We start from the raw sequence: 21,456 nt of genomic DNA, 5'->3' as shown, positions 1-21,456 counted from the left end.
ATCAATCCCCAAGAAGCCCTCTCATTTGAACTCTCACTTTTCTGTTTCTATTGTGATAATTACTTTCTCAACACCATACCGAATAACTTGAGAAAAACAAAATACTAGAAACCAAATAACGACTAAAAGGTTCAATAATATTTACTAAGAGAAAATAAAATAGAAAGAGGACAAATGCATACCATCCATAGTGATTTTTTGCCAACTCTTTGACACCTCCCAATTTAACATCAATTTCAGTGTTAATATTATAAATTATTGAGTAAAAAACATGAGACGGCAGAGTACTCATGAAGAGTCACACTTTTAAAAGAGGGATGAGGATTCCATCCAAATTCAAATGGTGAAGATCTTAAGGATCATCACTTCCTAGTTATTCATCGTATATCGTGCGATTAGTTTTCATCAGGTACTATTTATATTTAATTTTAAATAATAAAATTCAAATGATTTATAACCACACAATATACAATGAACGGCTAGGATATGAAGATCCCTAGGATCCACATCATTTGGATCAGGATGGGATCCTCATCCTTAAAAGAGTCCTATAAAAACATTTCTCATATATTTAAATAGGGGTGTGCTATCCACACACCCCTTTTTACTTCTTACACACCTTTTGTTAATTTATGTCTGTTGATCTTCTTCAATTCATTCGATCCGACGGTCGAAAATTAGAAGAGTATGAAAGGTAAAAAATGGTGTGTAGATATCATACCCCTTTAAATATTGTTGCTAAATTTTAAAATTTAAATTTATTTTCATTTTACCAATAAGTAAATAATAATTAAAAAAAAAAAAAAAAAAAAGGGTTAATGCTAGAGTGACAGGGCCCTGAAGCAGCAAATTACACCATGGCGTCGCCCTCAAGGGCTTTAACATTGAAATGCTCTCCTTGTATCGCCTTCTCCACCAAAACCCTTATGGACTCCAAACCCACAACTCTTCACAGACCCTTTTCATGTTCAATTTCTGGGTCACCCCCACGAGAAGCTCGTACAAGCGGCGTTCATGAAGGTGCTATCACATTGCAGGAATGGCAGGGTTGGGGCACCGCGTCTCCAGTTCCCGCCATGGTTACCAAAATTGTTGAGGATTTGAAGGCTTTGGAGAAAGATATTGATACCCAGATGAGCTTTGGTGGTAGTCGTGGCAAACTTCAGGTATATCATATGACATTTGATCAAATTATTATGCCTTATGCCTTCTGTATGAATATTTGGAGTAAATTTTGTTTCAATATGTATTTACATTTTGTGTGATCTATTTACCATGGAGGTTTATCAGCATCAATTAGAAACACTGTAATATTATGAGCTTAGGTTATTGGGTGATTAGGGTGTTTGATGTAACAAATATTTACTTGGGTAGACTTATATTCTATGACGTGTAGCTCAGATGAAGATTTTCTGTGTTCTTTTCGGATTGTGCTATTGGATTGGTTGACAAATTGGCTTTAAAGTAGGTTGCTGATAACTTGATACCTTACTTTTCAGGGAGATTTCAAAGTGCAAGAGGATAAAAAACACCGAAAAACATATGAGGCTTTAGGTGATTCTGAACAAAAGCTCCAATTCTTTTCAGCTCGACAAATAGCATGTCGTTTGCTCGGAAGTAGGGGCTACCTTTGTCAAAAGGTATTTGGTTATTTTGTTAAAACAATTTTGCACTTTCATCAGGTTTACCTTCTTCCTCTTGGTGAGGTAATATTGAAGCATGTGCATCCTAGAAGAGACCAATATGCCCTTTTACTGCTTAATATCTTTATATCATGTTCATTGTCGCTTAGAAGACTTATTATCACTATGCAGTGCTGGCTTCCCTCTGAAGAAGATTGTATGTGTTCTAGAGTCACTCAATGCACTCTATGGAATAGAATGCGGTTTTGGTTATATATGCATCCCAAGGTTTTCTACTGCTCATTATGAATCAGTTTGATACTTTATTACAGTTTTCAAAACATCATTTAAATTTGCAGTCATCAATGTTGCAGGACTTCTTGCGGCAGAACAACACTGGGAAGTTGTTATGGCATGTATTTGGCACTGAGGCTGCAACTTTGTGCCTCTTTGGCATTTCTGAACATGAAGAAATAATGTGGAATGCATTGAAGCTTGCAGGTTTATTTGATTTTCTTCCCTCTTCAAAGAAGTTCAAAACTGATGCTGCCTATAAATGTCAAGTTGACCATCCTAATGTGATTAATGCATTGTTACTTTAAATTATTAAAGTATTCTTTATGATACTCTTTCCCTGTTGTTACGAAAACCTACTTCGGTTCCCGAGTGTGTGTTGACTGCAATAAAAGGGGTGCTTTATGTTCTTGTTGTTTGTAACCTTTGGCTTTTGCAGTAGATTCTGTAACTGCGTGTTGAAACAAATTACTGGTATTAGTACCCAGCTATTTTGATAAATTTAAGTTGCCAGCATTATTTTGAGCAGTTCGATTTGGCAGTTTTGTATACGTTCCCTAGTTGATTTTATGGATATTAAACCTTTTGAATCATTAACATCATTTTGGGATTTACATTAAATACAGGAAAAAGCAATACTTGGTGCCTGTATCCCAACAAAAATGGAGTGTTAAAATCAGTTGAGGATGTCTTTGGCCAAGAACCATCACCATATCTGGAAGGAACAGATACTAAGGTATTATGTTTTAGAGCAATGTTGGGAGGGCTTCTGCAGAAAGTTTTTTTTTTTTTTTTTGGCTAAATAGTTATCTACTTAGTGATCTTTTTTAAGGCATTTTCTATTTTATTAAATTCATGTTTTTCCTACATTATTCATCTGACAGCATTTCCTGCTGAAAGCACCTATCAAGAGCTCTAGGAAGCACTAAAGGCCCAAACATGCTTTTATCAACTTCAGATAAACACTAAATAGTTCATTTTGGTTATCTGAAAGTGCACTTTTCATTTCCAATACACTCCCAAACACACCCTTGGTTCAGTTATAAATGTTGGTTGTCTCCTAGATACTGTGTTGATAGATTGCCACACTAGCAAGAATAATGTTTAGGCTTCATGTTTCTTTGTAAGAAATACGTTATAATTTCTTCAAGTTTACCATGGTGGTCAATTTTAGTTTGACTATGCGCAGACAGATGAAGATAGAACTCTGAATTTCATTTTGATTGATGGAACATGGAACAATTCAGTTGCAATATTCAGTCGGCTGAAGGTAAAGTTGTCAGGCATATCTTTGTTTCTATGTATTTTCTTACTTACATGTTTTGATTGTTGTCTACAAAATGCTTGATGTGGATTTCTTGTATTATTTCATATGGCATATATTTGACCATCAAACTTGGACCTCTTCCAATAAATCATGGGGTTATTTTTCAAATGAGTGAAAAACCTTTTTGACCCCCTTTTTATGAGATATTAATATTTTAGCCCTTTTTACTGTAAAAAGATCTAAATGCCCCTGCTGTACATACCACATGGTTTTTCTGCCGAGCTTTAGGGGCATTTTTTAGGAGATGAGTATGAGGCATAAAGGTCAGTTTTGGAGTCCAACTTGATGGGCGTTTTGGAGTATATAAGTTCGACTCCACAGCTGACCTTTGCGGGTTTGAGTCCATATTCAGATCTAAAAGTTTATGTTAAAAATATGTGACTTGGGCGACGAGAGAGTGGTGGTGGAAAGAGACGTGGTGTGGGCAACGAGAGAGTCACGGTTAGTTCGTTTGATGAGTTTCTTTGTTTTTTTTCTGGATTGATTGGATTGGCAACCTGTTTGCTCACCACTATTCCTCCACTAACTGCTGTACAGAGCTTGTGGGGGAGATGGATCTTTTAAGGTTCAAGAAGGTCGGTTTTAGTGTTGAACTGAGTTGGACATCGGTCGAACCTGAAGGGCAGTTTGGTAAAAAATGATGGTCAAATACTTGTAATAGTAGAACCTCACTTTCGACACCAAAACAGTTTTTCCCACATTAAAGTTGGTAATAGACTTTCCCAATAAGTTATTCTCTAAAAGCCTCTCTGCTTTCCATTAACAATAGGGTCAGCAGTTTGGACCTTTGGTGCCCATAACTATATCCGTATATTTTTGCTTTACTTCATTGCTTGTATAAAGCTATCAGATTGATTTAGGGATGACCTTTAACAATTTTAACAAAAGGAACTCTATACTCTTTTGGTAGTTTTTAACATGAGTATTTCTAGTGCAGGATCAAGGAGTGTCAGTTTGGGGAGATGGAGACTTTCCTTGTATTTCCCTGGCCACTGGTACTTCTGCGATGCACAAACTTCGGTAAGAACTAAGAAATAAGTTTTGCCGTTTTCTATGCAGGAGCGTTTGTTTTATCTTAGGTTTTATTTTTATTCTCTTTATTGTTGAGCACTTTCTTTTGCTCTTCTGCATTTCCAATTTCCAAATCACTTGTCATTTTTTTTTAAACTGGTTTTGTAACTGATTGTTTTGTGTTAAGGGCAGGCCCCAACCATCATGGGATCGTACCTGTACAGCAGGAGCTGCTATTGGCCTCCTCTCTGAGCTGCAACTTCTTCCAGAGTTCAGCTCCTTTGGATTAGATAAACAGGCTGAAGCTGTAGAGGATACTTTAGTTTTATTATTAGAAGCACTGACAAATAGGCGGCTTCGGATGGGCAGGTCCATCACTCGCAGAGTACGACACAATTTGCTAACAACCAACCAAGAAAGTTAATGGTTGACCTGTCGCCAAGAAGATTTTAGAATTCTGAGGTAATTTCACTGAATTCTTTGATTACTTATTTCTGAACTGCAGTGGATCGTATTCTGCTAGTTTACATGGTCTGTTGAATATCCTTACTTTCCTTGATTGTCTGATTTACACAATAGTGGATCTGCATGTCGCACATATCACATGGATGCAAACGCTCCATAGAATTTCAGTTGCTTACTGTTACGATGGACTGTCAGTGCTTGTTGCTTTTCTCCCTTCTGTTGATTGCATATTGTTCTCAATTGATTGTTTTCATGGTAACAATCATGTACAAAATGTTTACACTTGTTTTGTTTTTGTTTTTGAAGGTTTCCATTTATCTGTTCACATCTTATCAGAAACGAATTTTGGAAATCAGCAATAGAATGAGTAATATATGCACAAGGGCTCCGATTTCGACTGCTAAGCTGCATCAGTTTCTTACTTCTGAAATGATCATCCCCTCTAGTTTCTTACTAACGGTGAAGGAGGACTATCTATTTTTGGCACCTGACAGTCACTTTCACACTGAATGTATTTGATGTTGAACTGATCAAATTCAAAATGATTTTGTCGATTATTTTCGGAGTACGTTGATGAAACCTAAATGAAGCAGTAAACCCACTAGCACTAAGTTCCACTTTTTTCTTGTCCTCCATTATTTTGGATACCCTAGGGGTTAAAAGGTTTGATTGGTTGATTCAAGTCAAGCTTGGAAGCTGGCATGACAATATATTGCTCGAACGGAGCAAGCCATATCGTTGTGCCAAAGCATAAACCCTACCGAAAGAGAAACGATCAGCTCAGGTCGAACAATTTGGTGATCAAGTTTGGCTTAGATGTTATAATTTGAACCTCCGATGACTGAAAAAGCTCAAAGAAAGCTCGGACAGGCCGTGTTCAAGCTTGGCTCAAATGATTCTTTGAAACTCGAGCTCAAATTCGCCCAGGATTGTTTGTGGATTGAGATTTAATTCGGCTTGACCTAATGAAAAGTGAAAAATAAAAAAGCATACACTACTAGTAGTAGGACATTTCTTAACATTCACGTAAACTCTTGGAAGATTGGTCTTCAATCTTAAGGGAAAGCAATGACATTGTTTGACCTTAGTGAACCAATCTTTAACGAACGAGCTGAGCTTAAAATAATAGTTTTGACAAACTGAGTATTTCAAAGTTTATTATTAACATTTTTTTTTTTCAAATGAACATAATATTTTGTTTGACCTCGACTCACATTTTTTACGAACTGAACTTGAACTAGCTAAAAATAAAATTAAAACATCAGGACAATTTGTTTCCCCAATGTATTAAAACAGCTTTTGTCTAGGAAAAAAAAAAAACAGCCATTTAAACTAGTAACGTCTGAAACATCACCACCCACAGAAGTTGTTTATGTTGCCACTTTTACCCTCTCCAAATTTCATGCAGCATTTCGCTCTCCTCCCACCAATTCTCTCTCTCTCTCTCTCTCTCTCTTCCCTCAAACAGACAGACAGACCTAAAGAGAGAAAGAAAGAGAGGGAACCAAAACCATCAACCAAAAAAGAAAGGGGAGAAGGAGCTGAGCCTGAGACTGAGAGGCCAAAGGCAGAGATCGACGACAACGACTTGACATAGGTCATAGGTTCTTCGGTCTCTGAAATTATTATTTTTACAATGGCTTCGTTATCTCATCCCGTTTTCTTCCTCTTCTTCTTCCTTGTATTGGGTTTTGCCTCCTCCGCCACCTTCATCTCTTGTAATTCCCCTTTCATCTCTTCTCTTCTTTTATTTTTGTCCTTTTTATTTTGTTTCAATTTAATTTAATTTAATTTTCGTCGTGTGAATGTTACAGATGATATCTTACGGGCTGGTGGATCATCCACGGGGGGACGTGCCCTTCTTCAGGCCAAAAAAAGTAAGCAATTACCCTTCATTTCCTTACCTTCTCCTTTTAATTAATTTGTTCTTGGCCATCAATTCAATGTGCTGGAAATGTGTTACGGTTTACAATATATAATGTAGAAGCCTTCTCGACTGATTGCGTATTGGTTTTGAGTTGGATGTTCTAATTTGGTCATTTCGTTCAACGAACATCTTCATAACGAAAAATAAAAAAAAAAACATTCAATTTTCTATGTATTCATAGTATTATTTGTCTCTGAATCAAGATAACGAGTTCATAACCAAAATATACACAAGAATTGATCCCAAAACGGAAAGGAAATACAATTAGAGCAAAAAAAACTAAAATGTACATTTTGATTCGGCATCTCTAGCTAGCTTGTGGTATATATGTTTCATCTGCATTGTATAAGTTTCTTTTCTGGCTGGGTTATCTGCAGATTGTCCTGTGAATTTTGAGAACCAGAACTACACAATCATAACAAGCAAGTGCAAAGGACCAAACTACCCAGCAAAGAGCTGCTGTAATGCTTTGAAGGATTTTGCCTGTCCTTTTACAGAAGAAATCAATGACTTGAAAAATGATTGTGCTTCAACCATGTTCAGCTACATAAACATCTACGGGAAGTATCCTCCCGGCCTGTTTGCGTCTCAATGCCGCGAAGGGAAAGAAGGTCTCGCATGTCCCGCTGAGGCACCGAAATCTGATCAAAAGAGCAGCAGAGGTCACATATCAGCTACTCACTCCATCATGCTAGCACTATCTGCTGCCTTCCTTATATTATCCTTCCATATGTTCTGAGCTGGTGTAAGTGTGAAAAAACATCACCCCACCTTGTAACCACTCAATTATGTTTCCGCGGATAACTCCCACCAATTTGTATGCTTTGAACATGTATCCCAAATAGTATAATTTTATTATATACTCGGCAGTTTATCACTAAACCCACACACATTTCTGATATGAAACAAGTTCTTCTGCTCTAATAGTCAATAGTACATGAAAAACCCTAATTGTGATCTCTTGAGAGTTATCTCACATTATGAATGTAAAGCGTTGACTACAGTATGTAATACTTTCATGCAGATTCTTCAAGTTACCAAATGACATTTAAGTTGGATGCTTTAATTTTTTCATAGTATTAAAGCATACAATTCACGTCGAGATAGTGCATCCTTGCATCAAATTTATGTTTTAAGTGAAGAGTACTGAGCGTAACTTCGAAGGGTCAATCCAAAATTGTCGAACTCAACTAAAAAGGACCAGGGCTGGTTTCGGTTCGGTTTCCAAACTAAAAACCCCAAACCAAAAACCAAACAGAACCGTTCTAGAAGAAAAAATAAACCAAAATTGACTAAAATTTCGGTTGGTTTGACAATAGACCAAAATTGACCAAAAATTTCGGTCGGTTCGGTATTTTGGTTTTTGGAATATTCGCTTCGTTTTTATCGGTTTGGGTTAGGGTTTTTTCGGGTCCGGTTTAGATCTTTCGGTCTTTTTTAGACCTAAAAATGACTAGAGTCGGATCTCCGCCAGAGAGGAGGAGGTATACAAAATTGGGTGATTTGGGAATGCCATCCTTGAACTGAGAACGTCACTCGATGATCAAAGTGGAAACTAAATGCCTCTAAACTAAGTAGTTATTATGATAATTGAGGTTCTCTAAACAATTATATTTTAACAGCACGTTGATAAATTGGCCCATATGAAGAAGGGATAATCTCAACTTATCATGTTGGTAATATTAGGGAAAATTAGAATTCTCTGCATTTTTTTGATACTTTTTAGTTCTATTTTAAGATTTAACTAAGGCGCCTTAAACAATAGCTACATCAACATTTTTATATTTATTTAAATCACATGTCATTATTTTACTTTCTAAAATTAAAATGCTAATTATTGAATTCCAAATATGTCATTTTAGGCTGATATTTCTTTGTACGTGACCTTTTTTGTAGGAAGTGGTTTTTGATTTGTTGAATTTGAGAGCGTAGATTTTTTCTCCTGTGTTGAATTTTTTTTTTGATCTCCCATTTTTGAAATTTGAATGGACTTATCCATTTCAATTAGTGTTGTTTGCACAATTTTATCCTGTTATTGGGTGAGATACTTAAGAGCACATATCCGGTTTGTTTTGGGAAAAAATTCGTAAGAATATGGTGAAATTGTTCAAGTCCACTCCAGAAGTAGTTGAGGTAAACATGCAGATTTTGAGAAAAAAATGGCGGTGGACGAATTGACAAATCTTGGAGGACTTGCCCAAACAGAACAATGCAGATGCATTCTTCTTAGGGGCCAGATACGGTCGTTATCTTGAATTTTAATGAAGAGGTGCTTGTGTACATGGTTTGATTTAAAGACCTGCCGTCCCACCATTATTCATTTTCTTCATTTTTTTTTTCCCTTCTCTTTTTATGCTTTTAGTGAACAGTATAGTTTTTAGGGGCTTTCCGTTTTAAGTATGAAAAGTATAATATTGAACAACATAATGTTAGGATTATGCAGTGTTTTGATTGATGATTTTTTGGCAAGTACGGTGAGATGTGGTCAAACGTCGCCGAGTCATTCAATTCCAGTTGGTAGAAAGCATAGGAGTTAAGCGAGTTTGTATTTGAAGTACATAGTGATGATTTGGTGATGGTGGACTTGAAAAATTGGTATTGTTCATATCACTGGTAGATTAAAGATTTCTCTTGCTCACATACAGTTGTAGATTAAAGCAATTTTTGGTAATAAATCATTACGTTTTCACTTGGAGAGATGTGCACCTTGCGCACCAATTGTCGTCGAAAGTGCACCTTACGTACCAATTGATTTGTATCTTTTAAATTAGCATAACGTTAAAAGACCTACCAAATAAGGCATGGTTAAAACTCACATCATATAACATTTATCAGTCGTGTATGTACCAATAATAAAATATTATGTACCAAAAGTCTGGTACATTCTAAATTAATCTTATTCATGAATCATACGATCATTATGTGTCAAATTAACATGAATTAATGTACCGGTTAATTGGTAGTTTAATACCAAATGATCATTACTCGTCGAAATAACGTAAAAAGACATACCAAATAATTGGTACTTTTCAAACACACACGTTTCATCAGATGGGTACCTTTCTAAAATAAAAATTTTAAATACCAAACGTCTAGTACCTTCTAAGTCAATATTATTTCACGAACCAAATGATCAATATGTTTCAACATAACATTAATTAATGTACCAATTAGTTGGGAGTTTAATACCAAATAATCATTACTTGTCGAAATAACATAAAGACAAGCCAAACAATAGGTACGTCTCAAACGCACATTGTGTAACGTTTCATCATAAGGATACATTTCAAAAATAAAAACTTTACATACCAAATGTCTAGTACATTCTAAATTCATATTATTTCATGAACTCAACGATCAATATGTGTCAACATAAGATTCACTAATGTACCAAACTCTTGGTACATTCATATTATATAACAAACTCAACAATCAATATGTGTTAACATAAGATTCACTAATATACCAAACTCCTGGTACGTTCTAAATTCATATTATTTCATGAACTCAACGATCAATATGTGTCAACATAAGATTCACTAATGTACCAAACTCCTAGTACATTACAAAATTGTTATGAAAAGAAGGCATTTAAAACTTACAGTACGTTGAGTTCAAAAAAACAATTCATTCATGATTTGTAGTTGATCATAGGGGTGTTGAGTTCAGAAGTTTATCGTTGTCAACCATTTTAATAGCCTAGGTGAACAATAGTGAATTCTAATGTTAAAAAGTTGTTTTCCAAATCGACAAATTAAATGAGGAACTAGTGTACAATTGCAATTCAAATCTTTAAATTTACAAGATTAATATCTTTAAATTCAGATTCTTATTATCTTGAACAATCAGTATTGTTCTTAACTTAAAACTCTGAGACATCATTTAGCAAGAATTTAGGAACCTCCTCTTTTTGGGATACCGAAATCTGATTTGTTAAAAGCTATGGTAGGTCATGTAATTTAGGTACATCAAAATGGGTAAATTAAGATACACATGGCACCAAAATTGTAAAAGAATGGTTAATAATTATCTTACCAAAAGAAGCATAAAAGAAAAACCATTGGTACAACATTCGTGGAAGTGGAAAATGTCGAGTGCAATTTTTAAACATCCTTTTTTGGGTGGCTGCACGTCTTTGTTGAAGGATGTGGTATTCCTTGAAGAAAAGCTTTTAATTGTGACGGGAACATAAATGATATACCACTTGTTTTAATAGAAGTGGTGGAAATTTTTATTTTTTAAGTTATTAACATTTTAGCACACATATCCTACTATTTGTATAATGACACATGATGTACCATCCTGTGTACCGATCACACTGAAAAATCTCTCCTAAAATTTGTCATATACACTGTGTAAATATTATTTTTTATATTAAAAACATAATGCAAAGCCGATTGGATAGCGCAAGTGCACGCCTAGTCAAACTCCCAATCAGATGTAATAGCAAAGCAGAGCTGCAAAGGGAAGGATTGGTTTTCCTCTCCCTTGTTGGATTCACACAAAAAAGTTGTCAATTGCGGCAATGACCTCATGTCAAATTTTCAGAGAGAGGAACAGGTCAAAAGTTTACTTTCAACTACATTGATATTATCTCAAATTTATTAATTACTATCTCACACTCCGATAAATGTAAGATTTTATTATAAAAGGTTTCAGTATTTGTTGAAATGCAGTTAAGGTATTTAAACGAGACAGCCGATGTGGAATATTTCAACACCTCACGTTAAATTGCACACTCATACAAAGCTTAATAACAAGCAACCAACTAGTTGAAAAATCTTAGATTTTTGTATCATTTTATGTAAAAGTGACGCTAAATTTTAATGGTCCTCAAAACACGGGAATTGATAATACTATTTGTTGATATAGCCGCATCACATTCACATCCATACGTTGCATACACATCACAATCTCAAATATATGTGGTCCATATTATGTCATTGGCAAAGAACTTCCTCGCTTTCGGTGTGGTAGTGGCTTTGGTCGATATGTTGTCGTATTGAAAACTTTATGGTTAAAAGCATTACAAGTGTGACACATTGCCAAAACCTCAAATGGATCAAATTAGGATGGAAAACACCCTATAAGTTCATATACATAATCTTATGCTACATGATTTCATGAAAAATCAAAATCGCCATATCGCATCATTCTAATATCATATCATTAGTCAATCAGCCACTTAGTACTACAATCTAATGATAATTTTTTTTTAATTCGAATCTTGTGAATGACAAATTTTTTAATCAATATGTAACATTTTAGTTTTAAAACAGATGGAAAACAAATTTTTGGAATTACCCACCAAAATCAGAAAAATACAAAGCAAAAAATATTATATTAATTTTCACACGATTACAAAAATGATACATTTTTTTGGCCTTTAGGCAGATACATGAATACAGAAAGGCAGCCCTGAAATGTTACCCTTACAATTCCTCTATTTCTAGGAGGATGACTTACTTGGCATAGGTACAATGTCATCTTAGCGTCTCATGCCAATAATACTTCTTTTTACATGACGTTAAATTATTGACATAAAATACTACAATTGTGATGTACTTATACTATATAAGTTGGTCTCTTGACCAAAGAATCGAAATCCAATCGTGAAGTCGTTTCCTCGGGATGGAAGATGGATCAAATGAGGCAAAAATATTTAGATTATAATAGATAGAAGATAGAGGCCGCCAAATCTTATCTGTGAGCAGTAACCAGCGTTTCAATAAATCTCAGCCCATCGAACTTGGGTGCAAATTTCTCCGTCGAAGCCGATGATTTTTCTTGATTTCTCTTAACGCCAGCCTCCTACAAAATCAAACATAAACATATTTATCTCTTAATTACCATTTGTATAAATAAGAAGACGATGCTATTTGGACACACAAAGTCGCTTGCTGAAATTTCCTAAGATAGGTGGGTCCGGCACACAATTATAGGGTCCATTTTTATTAGAAAGGTCATCAATAAGTGTGTTCAAATAGTAGAAATTCATGAATAAATTAGTTGGGGTAAATTTCAAGGGTCAAAATCCCAGATTTCAGCCTTTTCTCTTTTTTTTTTTTTTTCTCAGCAACCAAACAGAGCAGAATCCTAGAAAAGTAGAAGCAGGGCAATTAAGCTGGATACTGAGAAGAAACAATGAACAGATTAAGAGGATACATGAATACAAATTAAGATTATTTAATTACCTGGTGAGAAAACCGCATGGTTGAATCAGACACAAAGCTTGAAGAGGAAGAAGTGGCGGAGAGAGCAGTGGCAGAAGCGGCAGCGACTGAGGCCGCTAGAAAGCCCGGCTTCTTCATCAGTGGAGAAGATGGGTATTAGCTGACTGGATACTTGGATGGTTGGATCTGGAGAGCCGAGAGTCGGGAGACTGACTGTTTGTCTGGTAGGAAAATGAATGCGAGAAAGTGAGGGAAACTTGTGTGGGCAGATGGAGGGGCTTTGACGGCAGGCAAATATATATTGCTGGTCGATGGTCATTTCGAACGTTTACGCGGCAACCGTACCCCCACAACTTGGTTGTAGAATACCAAATGTACCCTTTGCACACTTCTTTTTCAGATGTTCTCAATTGTCTAAAATACCCTTCTGCACCACTGGTGTACATCTATCTCCAACTTCAACAATACCCCAACTTTGCACGTACTAATGCTTTCTTTGGTTTTCGACAAGGAGGTCCTTATCGTTGGGATATGGTTATATTTGCCCATGTGGACTTCGCGTACTCCACAAAATTTGTGTCAAGTTGTAAAAAACAAATTATAATTTTTTTTTTTTTTAGAGCCACATTCTCCTTCTCTTCAACAAGCCAACAACAATCTTAGACTAACCAACCACATGTCTTTGATACCCCTTCTTCGACAAATCTTTCACCAACATCAATTGTGGTCTAGACGAGCACGCCGGTCTAGAGATTTTTGAGGTCCAGGACGATGCTAAAAAATGTGTCTTCACTTCATATAAAAAAAAAATTATTTGTTTTCACACGTAAGACATCAATAAAATTATATTTAGAAAAACGCTTTAAACTCAATAATTTAAAAACACGGAATAACTAATTTGTTTTGTATCAATAGAAGGAAACCAAAAAACTTTGGGCTTACAAGTAGATAGATTATGAGTTTTGTTTTCCATCTGAACTTTTAAAATGCTTTTGTATAAATCGTGAGGTATTTTTTCTTATTTACTAACCTCGTTAATATAAGACTAAAAATATAATAATATTTTCGATGTCTTTAAGGATATGTATAAGTAATGAATGAACACTTAATTAAACCTTTTGATGACACATAATATTATTTGCAAATTTGGTCTAAAAAATTAGTCTACGCCTTACTCTTTGTTGAATATTAGACTTGAATTGGAACGGATATTTAAAAATAGCAACTCACATAACTACTAGCTAGTAAATAAATTAACAACTAAACAAAAATTTGTAAAAAATTGAAAAAAATAAGCATGCATATAGCATTTCGAACTTAGGACCTCTCGTCAATTTTAAACAACAAAAATCATCGCTTATAATTAAACTTCTTGATCATTTTGCCAAATTTTATAAATTTATACTGTTATAAAAAAAATTGTAAAAATTGGAATGTAAATAAACACACATGGTGTTTTGAACCTAAGACCTCCTCATTAATTTTAAACAATAAAACCACTAGTTCTAGTTAAATTTCTTTGTCATTAAACTAAATTTTATAAATTTATACGCTTATAAAAACATATATAATATACCATCCTAATAATTTTGGTGCTCCTAATTTTTTTGGGCCCCAGACAATCGCCTGCCCGCACTAGACCTGGGCCGGGCCTAGCTCGAGTGCATGTACCTTAGCCTCCAGTCCTCCAAAAGCAAAGCAAGACGCACCACAAGGCTATTGTCGAGTCGCTAGAGGCACATAACTGCAACGGATTGCAATTTAAATATGATTAAATTTTCTTTTGAATGTACTGCAATTTGAATCGATTGCTCTATCTAATTTGAATATGTAATTTTTCCCTTTCTTTATCATTAACCTTACCTTCCAATTATCCACCAAACCAAGGGGAAAAAGAATCGAAGAAACCAAAAAGAAGAGATAGGATGGGGTTAGTTTTGTAAGAGAAGGAAAGTCGATCTAGAAAGGCAAGAATTATGGAGGGGTAATTTTGTAATGTGGCATATTAATTTTGTATGGTCCAGATTGTACCACGCAAGCGCCACTTGTTTCACAAGTTAATTTGAGGCCTATGTCTTTGGAATGGGAGGTGCGGAATGGCGTAGTGGGTTGAGACTCGAGAGTTTGGAAGTTCCTAGTGCAATTACCATTGTAGCCCCATGAGTCACTTTATTACCATACTTCATTGTCATTGTCATGCAACAGTCGACATCTGTAAGATACTTCTCGTAAAAACATGATACTACTATATCAATCTTCATTTAACCTGAGAGTTATCTAGTTAGGAATCTTTATCAAAAGAATAAAACTTTTTATATTTTTGGCCACTAGCCTGCATAATAAGTATATAGTCGAGTTTAATGTTTTTAAGGTATAATGTTAAAAGATGACTATATGTGTAACATGAGTAGATTGTAACAAACGAAGTGTTATGATTGCACCTAAAGTAGATTGCTGATTTTCAGTTATAATAGCCAGCAAGTTGGACTTGAGTTTTTGTGAATTTTCAATATTTTTTGCTAAAGTTGTCAACTGGGGCTCTTTTAACTAGCCTGTTGGAGATGCTCAAACTTATAATAATATTTTTTTTTTTAACAAACGATATTATCTACACGAAGGAGAATAAGTGGGTTTAGCCTACAATGAGTTAACAATAATGTGATTCAAATTCACCTTTGTGCGCGAATCGAATCTAAGACCTCTCACTACAACTGAAGAAGAATATCATTATACCGTAGTACTTAAGTGGTTATAGATAACTAGAAAAATTAGAGTCTTGGCGGCATGGAGACTAGAAAGATCACCATATCCACTAAACTTGGAGTCAAAATTCATTCATTATAATTTTGCCCTAATTAACTAAATACCGCACAAGGTTAAGAATGCCACGCCAAAAACAGACCCAATTCGAATGTTCATATATAGCACGCGCATTCTTTCTTTAAATGTTATATTGAAATGATGTATCTTAGCATTGTTGGTGTACTTTTTAGTCTGGACCCGACACATGTCATTAGTGGGGGATCTAGATAATACTATTTGGGGGTCAGTAAGAATGGAGCACAAAAGTTTTTGAACGGAATAACATGTAATTGGTATTTCATCAAGTCTTGGTAGGCATGCGGTCATGTAAAAAGTCATAATACACAACTGTCAACAGATGTCAACAGGTTTCGAGAGAGTATGTCGACTAATGTCAATAGTTTTTAAACGAGCTTGTTGATAAAAGCTAACACATGTCAAGTGGGCCTATCAACAGATACCCACAACTTATATTGAGGCATGAGACTAGCAGCTATTCTGCTTAGTGCCTACAGAAACAATTCGTCAAGCAGTTGGATTGACAACTTTCAAAGACAATACCTAGTTTTTCCATAGATAATTTCTGAGCTTTTTGGGGATTGTTTCAGTTGACCCAACTTCCCCAAGGTCGCCCCTGCATGTCAGTCTCTAAAGAAGAAATTCTTGGGTACGGAGCACATTACTCATCCTCATCCGCCCACGCTCACAAAGAGGAGAACCAGCTGTATTTGGTTGGAACCAGCACAGGGGTGTTTGGGGCCCCAACAATGCCGCCAGTTAAAACAGCACAGTATGCATCTTTTCTCGAACAGTCAAACCCTTTTTTGCGTTTGTTCTTGGTGATACCGACAGCAAATTTCAGTGGTGAAGCAATGATTAACTTGTCATTGTTTCGTTCTCCAAAAAAAACTTGTCACTGTTTCTCACTTTCGGCTGAGGTGGTGATAAGTGTACTTTTGGGAGGAGGCAGAGGACTGAAGGGTTCATGTCAATTCTGATGGAAACACTGTATTATCCAAATGAAGTGGTTGGTTTGGCTAAACTGAGTCGCCCCCTGCCGGGCAACTTGATGTTGAGCAAGCAGCACCTACTCTACTTGGAGAAAAGTAAGTGATGACTACGTTCCTCGTCACGAACAACGGTGATTCTTCGTTTTGTTAATGATTCTTCGTTGGAGCAATTTCACGAGAACTGTCATTCAAACTCTCTCAAAAGCAAGTCTAAGCGAGACTTTGTGTGAGTACGATTAACATTTTTCTTTTTGGAACATCATCTTTCTCCTTCTACAACTTCCCAATAGGCTTTTATATAAACTCATACATTTAATGGCATAATCCAATTGTATCATGAAATACAAGACCAACTAATTACGCATCCAAAGACACGAGACTCTTCCTTCATGTGAGGTTCAAGCCATCTTTGATGAACACGTTCCTCATCACTCCCCTACGAAGTATGAACAAATGCCGCTGGTAATCCTAAATTTATGAAATTGGAGGAAGCTACAAGCAGAAAGTTTTTCGTTTGAAAAGTAAAGCCTAAAACTGGTCATGAAGCACCACGAACGAGAGTTAGGTGCTCAAAGCTTAGATCAGCACATGGAAGAAATCAACCCACAAGGACGAACAAAACTTACCTCGACCCTTGACCTTCAACAGAGAGGCGACCCTTCTCCCATTGAGCTTCGAACAAACACATGCAATATTGTAAGAGAGTTTTAACGAAAAATCCGCGGTACTGTTTACTTTAACGAAAAACTATATTTTTACACTAAAAAGTCAATCTTGGTACTATTCACTTTACCCTTTATTTTGTCCTTATCATTAAAACTCAAAGTTTTCAAGCTTTTTTCATTAATTTTCTTATATTTTAATTGGGTGGAACCACCTACTTTTTGTAATCCAGAACACCGCGTAATAGTTTCTCTCACTAGTCTCTTAAAAGAGAAAACTGGAGAATAACATACTTAAGTTTCCACATAAGAAAGATGAGAATCAAGAAAAGTTTGACACAGAAAAATTTAAACCCTACAATACTATACATAATTTAGTTCATATGCCCTTCTGGACGGAATATGAGAGAAATCTTCATCAGACTCGCCGCAGAATGATTTTTCTAATGTGCAATTCGAGGCCCAAAACACACTTGAGGAGCATCAGTGGCTTACAGAGTCTGTGTGTGAAGGCATGTGCGTGTCGTTGTACAATAGAGCCCTAACAATTCTCCAAAAAAAACTTTTAGTACTAAAGAAACTATCATAATTAGTATACAGAGCAGCCAATAAAATACATCTCTAACAATGATACAACAAAAGTTTTTAAATCAAGATATAACAGCTATCCAAAATGCAACACTACCTATAAATGCTTCCAAAAAACAAAAGGCGGAGCTAAAAGCGGCCAACATTCCGAACAGCATTCCTACAGCCACCAATTGGTTCAGTTGCTATCCCAGTCACAAGTGTGTACAAGCCGCACAGGCAATGACCTTGCAAGGAAAATGAGCAGAAACAGTAAAACACTTGAGATCAGAAAGTAGACCTTCAACAGGAGAAATTTCTATTGTCCAAGTAAAAAATCTTCATGTTATATCTACTTGCTTTTATTTGATTTTTTTTTTTTTTTTTTGTAAGATAATTAATTGCTGCATCCCTTTTGTATCCCAAGTTCATATAATTGCAAAAATCTCATCGTACATGTCACTCGTGAAACCATCGACCAAATTGCCAAAAAAGAAAAACTTGGTAGTTTATAAGGAAAGCACAAGAAAGAAAGAACAAATTTCCATCAGAGGTTCAACAACAAAAGTTTCAACGAAGTGAACTCCACGTTTGAAAACTGTATTAGTTGCAAGAAAATTTCTAATCTGTTAAAGATGCACTATCCATTACGTGAAAAAAAAGGTCCTTGTCTTTTTACATCAAGTCTTAGACATCTACGTAACAAAAGAACAACTTAACTCGGCAACTCCACTCAGCAAACTATGATGGATGATCACTGCATAGGGTCAGCTATTAATCCTTTCTCACCATGATCAGTTCCATGCCAAAACACTACATATAGATGCATATTTTCAAACACCCGTCCAACACTTCAATTTTCTCCATGTACCTCAAGTTAATCTTGTTTGCCAGTAGTGATAAATGTATGAATGTTTACACTAAGGATTGACCATCCTACATATTACACATTTCATAACTTACAACTCCAATATTTTAACCAAACAGTAAAGTATTTGCTCGAAAGTATTTGCATTTGCATAGGCCTAAATTCAATATTATAAATCAATTCGAACGACTTAAAATCTGAATCTCTTACGCAATAGCTTTTTCATTCAAACAGAAAAAAAAAAAAAAAAAAACAAGGGCAAGTATGCATTACAAATTTACAAATGTAATTATACATGAAGCCAAATCAGGATTGCAGTAATGGAACTATATCTGAGTAATACCTTATGAGTCATGAAGATTTGATTGACTCGACAAACCCACTACTGAGAAGTCTTTCGACATACTTCCCGAGTATATCAACCTCCAAATTCACCTTTGACCCGATTTTCTTCAACGGAATCACCACTTTCTGCTGTGTATAAGCAACCAACATGAAATTAAAGCACTCTTCTTTATCAAACACATCCACCACATGTCAAACTAGTACCATCGACGGCTATAAACCCTTTCGGCACCACATACTTCAACACCTCCTTTGATGCCTTTACCTTTATCCACAGCGAATCCCCCTCGGGCTCCATTGACACTATCTCCCCTGTGCCATCCACATGACCCTGCACAAAGTGCCCGCCCATTCTGCTCGTGGGCTGCACCGCCCGCTCCAAATTCACAAGTGACCCCGCTTCGAGCTCGATCAGAGACGTCTTCCTAAGCGTCTCCGGCGACAGCCCGACTGTGAAATCGGACAATTGGGTATCGAATTCAGTCACCGTCAGGACACGTTCCATTGACTGCAATACTATCCCCGAGGTGAACGCCCTCCAGAACGGTTTTGGCGCCGATTTTCATGTCGAAACCGCCGTTTTGGGAGGTGCCAAGTTGCTTGATTTGGCCCATTTCCTCGACGATGCCGGTGAAAAGGCATCGGATTGTGTTGCGAGGAGGAGATTGGAGATGGATTTTGGGTTTTTGGGAGCTGAGGAAGAGGGTTTGAGTAGTGGGTGTGAAAAGGGGGTTGAAACTTCGGAGGGTTTTGGAGGATATAGAGTGGAACTTATTCATGATTGAGATTTGTCGAACACAGGGTTGAGGAGTTGTTGAGAGTGTCACTGCCATTCTGTTTGTTTCGGATTGCAACGCAAGTTGGGATCTTTTGTACCCTCGTTCGCTACATCTACCTATCTAATTGTTTTCGGATAGACTACTTACATCATCTCCAAAATGAGGTACTAAATTTAAACTTAAAATTTAAATTTAAGATTTATATAGCACTTTGACATTTTTTAAACTTTTATTTCCAATCGATATTTCAAATTTTAAACATAAAATAATAATTTATGTACTTTCTTTGCATTGGGAATAAAAAGAAACAAAAGGATAATGCTTTAAACTAATAAAAATTAATAAAAAACATTTAATAATTAATTAAAAAATCTGAAGGTGCTGTCAAATTTGGCAGCACAGGGAGAGATGTCAATCCATGTCATGCCACATCAGATTTGACTTTTTGGTTGGAAAACATTAATACTGTCTTTTATTACCGTTATTGCTGATTTGGATAATTTGACATCTCCTTTGGAGATGCTCTTAGACCATCTCTAAAGGAAATGTCAAATTACAATTTATAGTTGATATGGCAATCTGAAGCCTAATATCAATTTTGTACTTCTTCAACCGAATTATCAAATATTATTTTATTATTTAAATAGAGTTTTAAATGATTGTCAAATTTTATACTTCTCCTTTGGGCCAGATTGGCCTGATTTGATGTTTTGGCCCAATGGGGCCCTTGAGTCATTTGGCCTAGCCCTTGGTTGGAAACGGTTTTCATGTCATTTCGGGTTATTTTTAGCCCTATAGCCCTCTAGCTGAATCGTTTGGAGATGGCCTAACCAAGTGAGGGCCAGAATGCTTTTTTTAGCCCTCTGGACCTCCAACAAATTAATATTTTAATGAACAGTGCAAGGTCATATTTCTTACCATCTCCAACCGAGGGCCAAAGGGCCATAGGGCTCGTTTTAGCCATGTCACAAAAAACTCTCTCCAACCAAGGGTCATAGGCCCAAACATAATTTATTATCAAAATTTAAAAACTATAACAACTTAATCAGATATTGTTATATCATTGCCTATATTATCCAAAACTAATATTTTTCTTATTTAATCAATTGTTAATGCATAGCCCACTCAGTCCTTATAAATTAATATTAATGTCACATCTCAGCCCATGCCTCCACCATATCCCTAGCTTGACTCCATCATAGCACGATATTGTCCGCTTTGAGCCCTGACCATGCCCTCACGGTTTTGTTTCTGGGAACTCACATGAGAACCTTCCAGTGGGTCACCCATCCTGGGATTGCTCTCGCGCGAACTCGCTTAACTTCAAAGTTCCTACGGAACCCGAAGCCAGTGAGCTCCCAAAAGACCTCGTGCTAGGTAGAGATGGGAATATACATATAAGGCTTACAGGATCCATTCCCCTAGGCGATATGGGATGTAACAATCCACCCCTTTAGGGGCTCGACGTCTTTGTCGACACACTTCTGGTCAGGGATTGGCTCTGATACCAAATTGTCACATCCTAACCTGGGCCTTCACCACATCCCGGGCTCGACTTCACCGTAGCACAATATTGTCCATTTCGGGCCCCGACCACGCCCTCA

General features: G+C 36.2%; 4 protein-coding genes across 5 annotated transcripts; 2 read left to right on the top strand and 2 right to left on the bottom strand.

Moving 5' to 3' along the window:
- Positions 1 to 842: 842 nt before the first annotated feature.
- LOC103933994 lies at positions 843 to 5,323 on the top strand. Of its 2 annotated transcripts, XR_007258260.1 has the most exons (10): positions 843 to 1,166; positions 1,500 to 1,640; positions 1,815 to 1,910; positions 1,997 to 2,123; positions 2,543 to 2,652; positions 3,106 to 3,186; positions 4,181 to 4,263; positions 4,447 to 4,716; positions 4,834 to 4,909; positions 5,026 to 5,323. XR_007258260.1 is itself a non-coding variant. In XM_009343694.3 (9 exons), exons 1-8 carry the CDS (start codon positions 858 to 860, stop codon positions 4,676 to 4,678), a joined length of 1,179 nt encoding a protein of 392 aa, XP_009341969.3. In that variant the 5' UTR covers positions 843 to 857; the 3' UTR covers positions 4,679 to 4,716; positions 5,026 to 5,323. The 2 variants fall into 2 exon arrangements, 1 of the variants encoding a protein (XP_009341969.3); XM_009343694.3 differs by lacking the exon at positions 4,834 to 4,909.
- A 487-nt stretch (positions 5,324 to 5,810) lies between these two features.
- On the top strand, positions 5,811 to 7,508 carry LOC103933997 (GPI-anchored protein LLG1). The gene is made up of 3 exons (XM_009343695.3): positions 5,811 to 6,437; positions 6,534 to 6,596; positions 7,024 to 7,508. Exons 1-3 carry the CDS (start codon positions 6,356 to 6,358, stop codon positions 7,383 to 7,385), a joined length of 507 nt encoding a protein of 168 aa, XP_009341970.2. The 5' UTR covers positions 5,811 to 6,355; the 3' UTR covers positions 7,386 to 7,508.
- A 4,460-nt stretch (positions 7,509 to 11,968) lies between these two features.
- LOC103933998 lies at positions 11,969 to 13,104 on the bottom strand. The gene is made up of 2 exons (XM_009343696.3): positions 12,841 to 13,104; positions 11,969 to 12,457 (listed from the first exon to the last, which is right to left on the bottom strand). The coding sequence occupies exons 1-2, from the start codon at positions 12,955 to 12,957 to the stop codon at positions 12,347 to 12,349; spliced, it is 228 nt and encodes a 75-aa protein (XP_009341971.1). The 5' UTR covers positions 12,958 to 13,104; the 3' UTR covers positions 11,969 to 12,346.
- Positions 13,105 to 17,880: 4,776 nt separating this feature from the next.
- On the bottom strand, positions 17,881 to 19,921 carry LOC103933999 (riboflavin synthase). Its single transcript, XM_009343698.3, is given in 4 exon segments — positions 17,881 to 18,108; positions 19,072 to 19,262; positions 19,264 to 19,566; positions 19,568 to 19,921. Coding segments are annotated over 3 exon segments (825 nt in total). The 5' UTR covers positions 19,907 to 19,921; the 3' UTR covers positions 17,881 to 18,108; positions 19,072 to 19,079.
- Between the last annotated feature and the right edge of the window lie 1,535 nt (positions 19,922 to 21,456).

The sequence above is a fragment of a genome, unplaced genomic scaffold, assembly GCF_019419815.1.
Source record: "Pyrus x bretschneideri cultivar Hongxiangsu unplaced genomic scaffold, Pyrus_bretschneideri_v1 Contig20, whole genome shotgun sequence".
Classification (NCBI taxonomy): Eukaryota; Viridiplantae; Streptophyta; class Magnoliopsida; order Rosales; family Rosaceae; genus Pyrus; species Pyrus x bretschneideri.
This window is presented reverse-complemented; position numbering and strand designations above follow the sequence as displayed.

Bases quoted from the DNA above. Each gene is read 5' to 3' on its own strand.
- LOC103933994 (XM_009343694.3), top strand. From the start codon at position 858: ATGGCGTCGCCCTCAAGGGCTTTAACATTGAAATGCTCTCCTTGTATC. The intron at 1,167-1,499 runs GTATATCATATG...CTTACTTTTCAG, and splicing joins GTAGTCGTGGCAAACTTCAG to GGAGATTTCAAAGTGCAAGA. The intron at 3,187-4,180 runs GTAAAGTTGTCA...TTTCTAGTGCAG, and splicing joins CAATATTCAGTCGGCTGAAG to GATCAAGGAGTGTCAGTTTG.
- LOC103933997 (XM_009343695.3), top strand. From the start codon at position 6,356: ATGGCTTCGTTATCTCATCCCGTTTTCTTCCTCTTCTTCTTCCTTGTA. The intron at 6,438-6,533 runs GTAATTCCCCTT...TGAATGTTACAG, and splicing joins CTCCGCCACCTTCATCTCTT to ATGATATCTTACGGGCTGGT. The intron at 6,597-7,023 runs GTAAGCAATTAC...GGTTATCTGCAG, and splicing joins CCTTCTTCAGGCCAAAAAAA to ATTGTCCTGTGAATTTTGAG.
- LOC103933998 (XM_009343696.3), bottom strand. From the start codon at position 12,957: ATGAAGAAGCCGGGCTTTCTAGCGGCCTCAGTCGCTGCCGCTTCTGCC. The intron at 12,458-12,840 runs GTAATTAAATAA...TTGATTTTGTAG, and splicing joins CCATGCGGTTTTCTCACCAG to GAGGCTGGCGTTAAGAGAAA.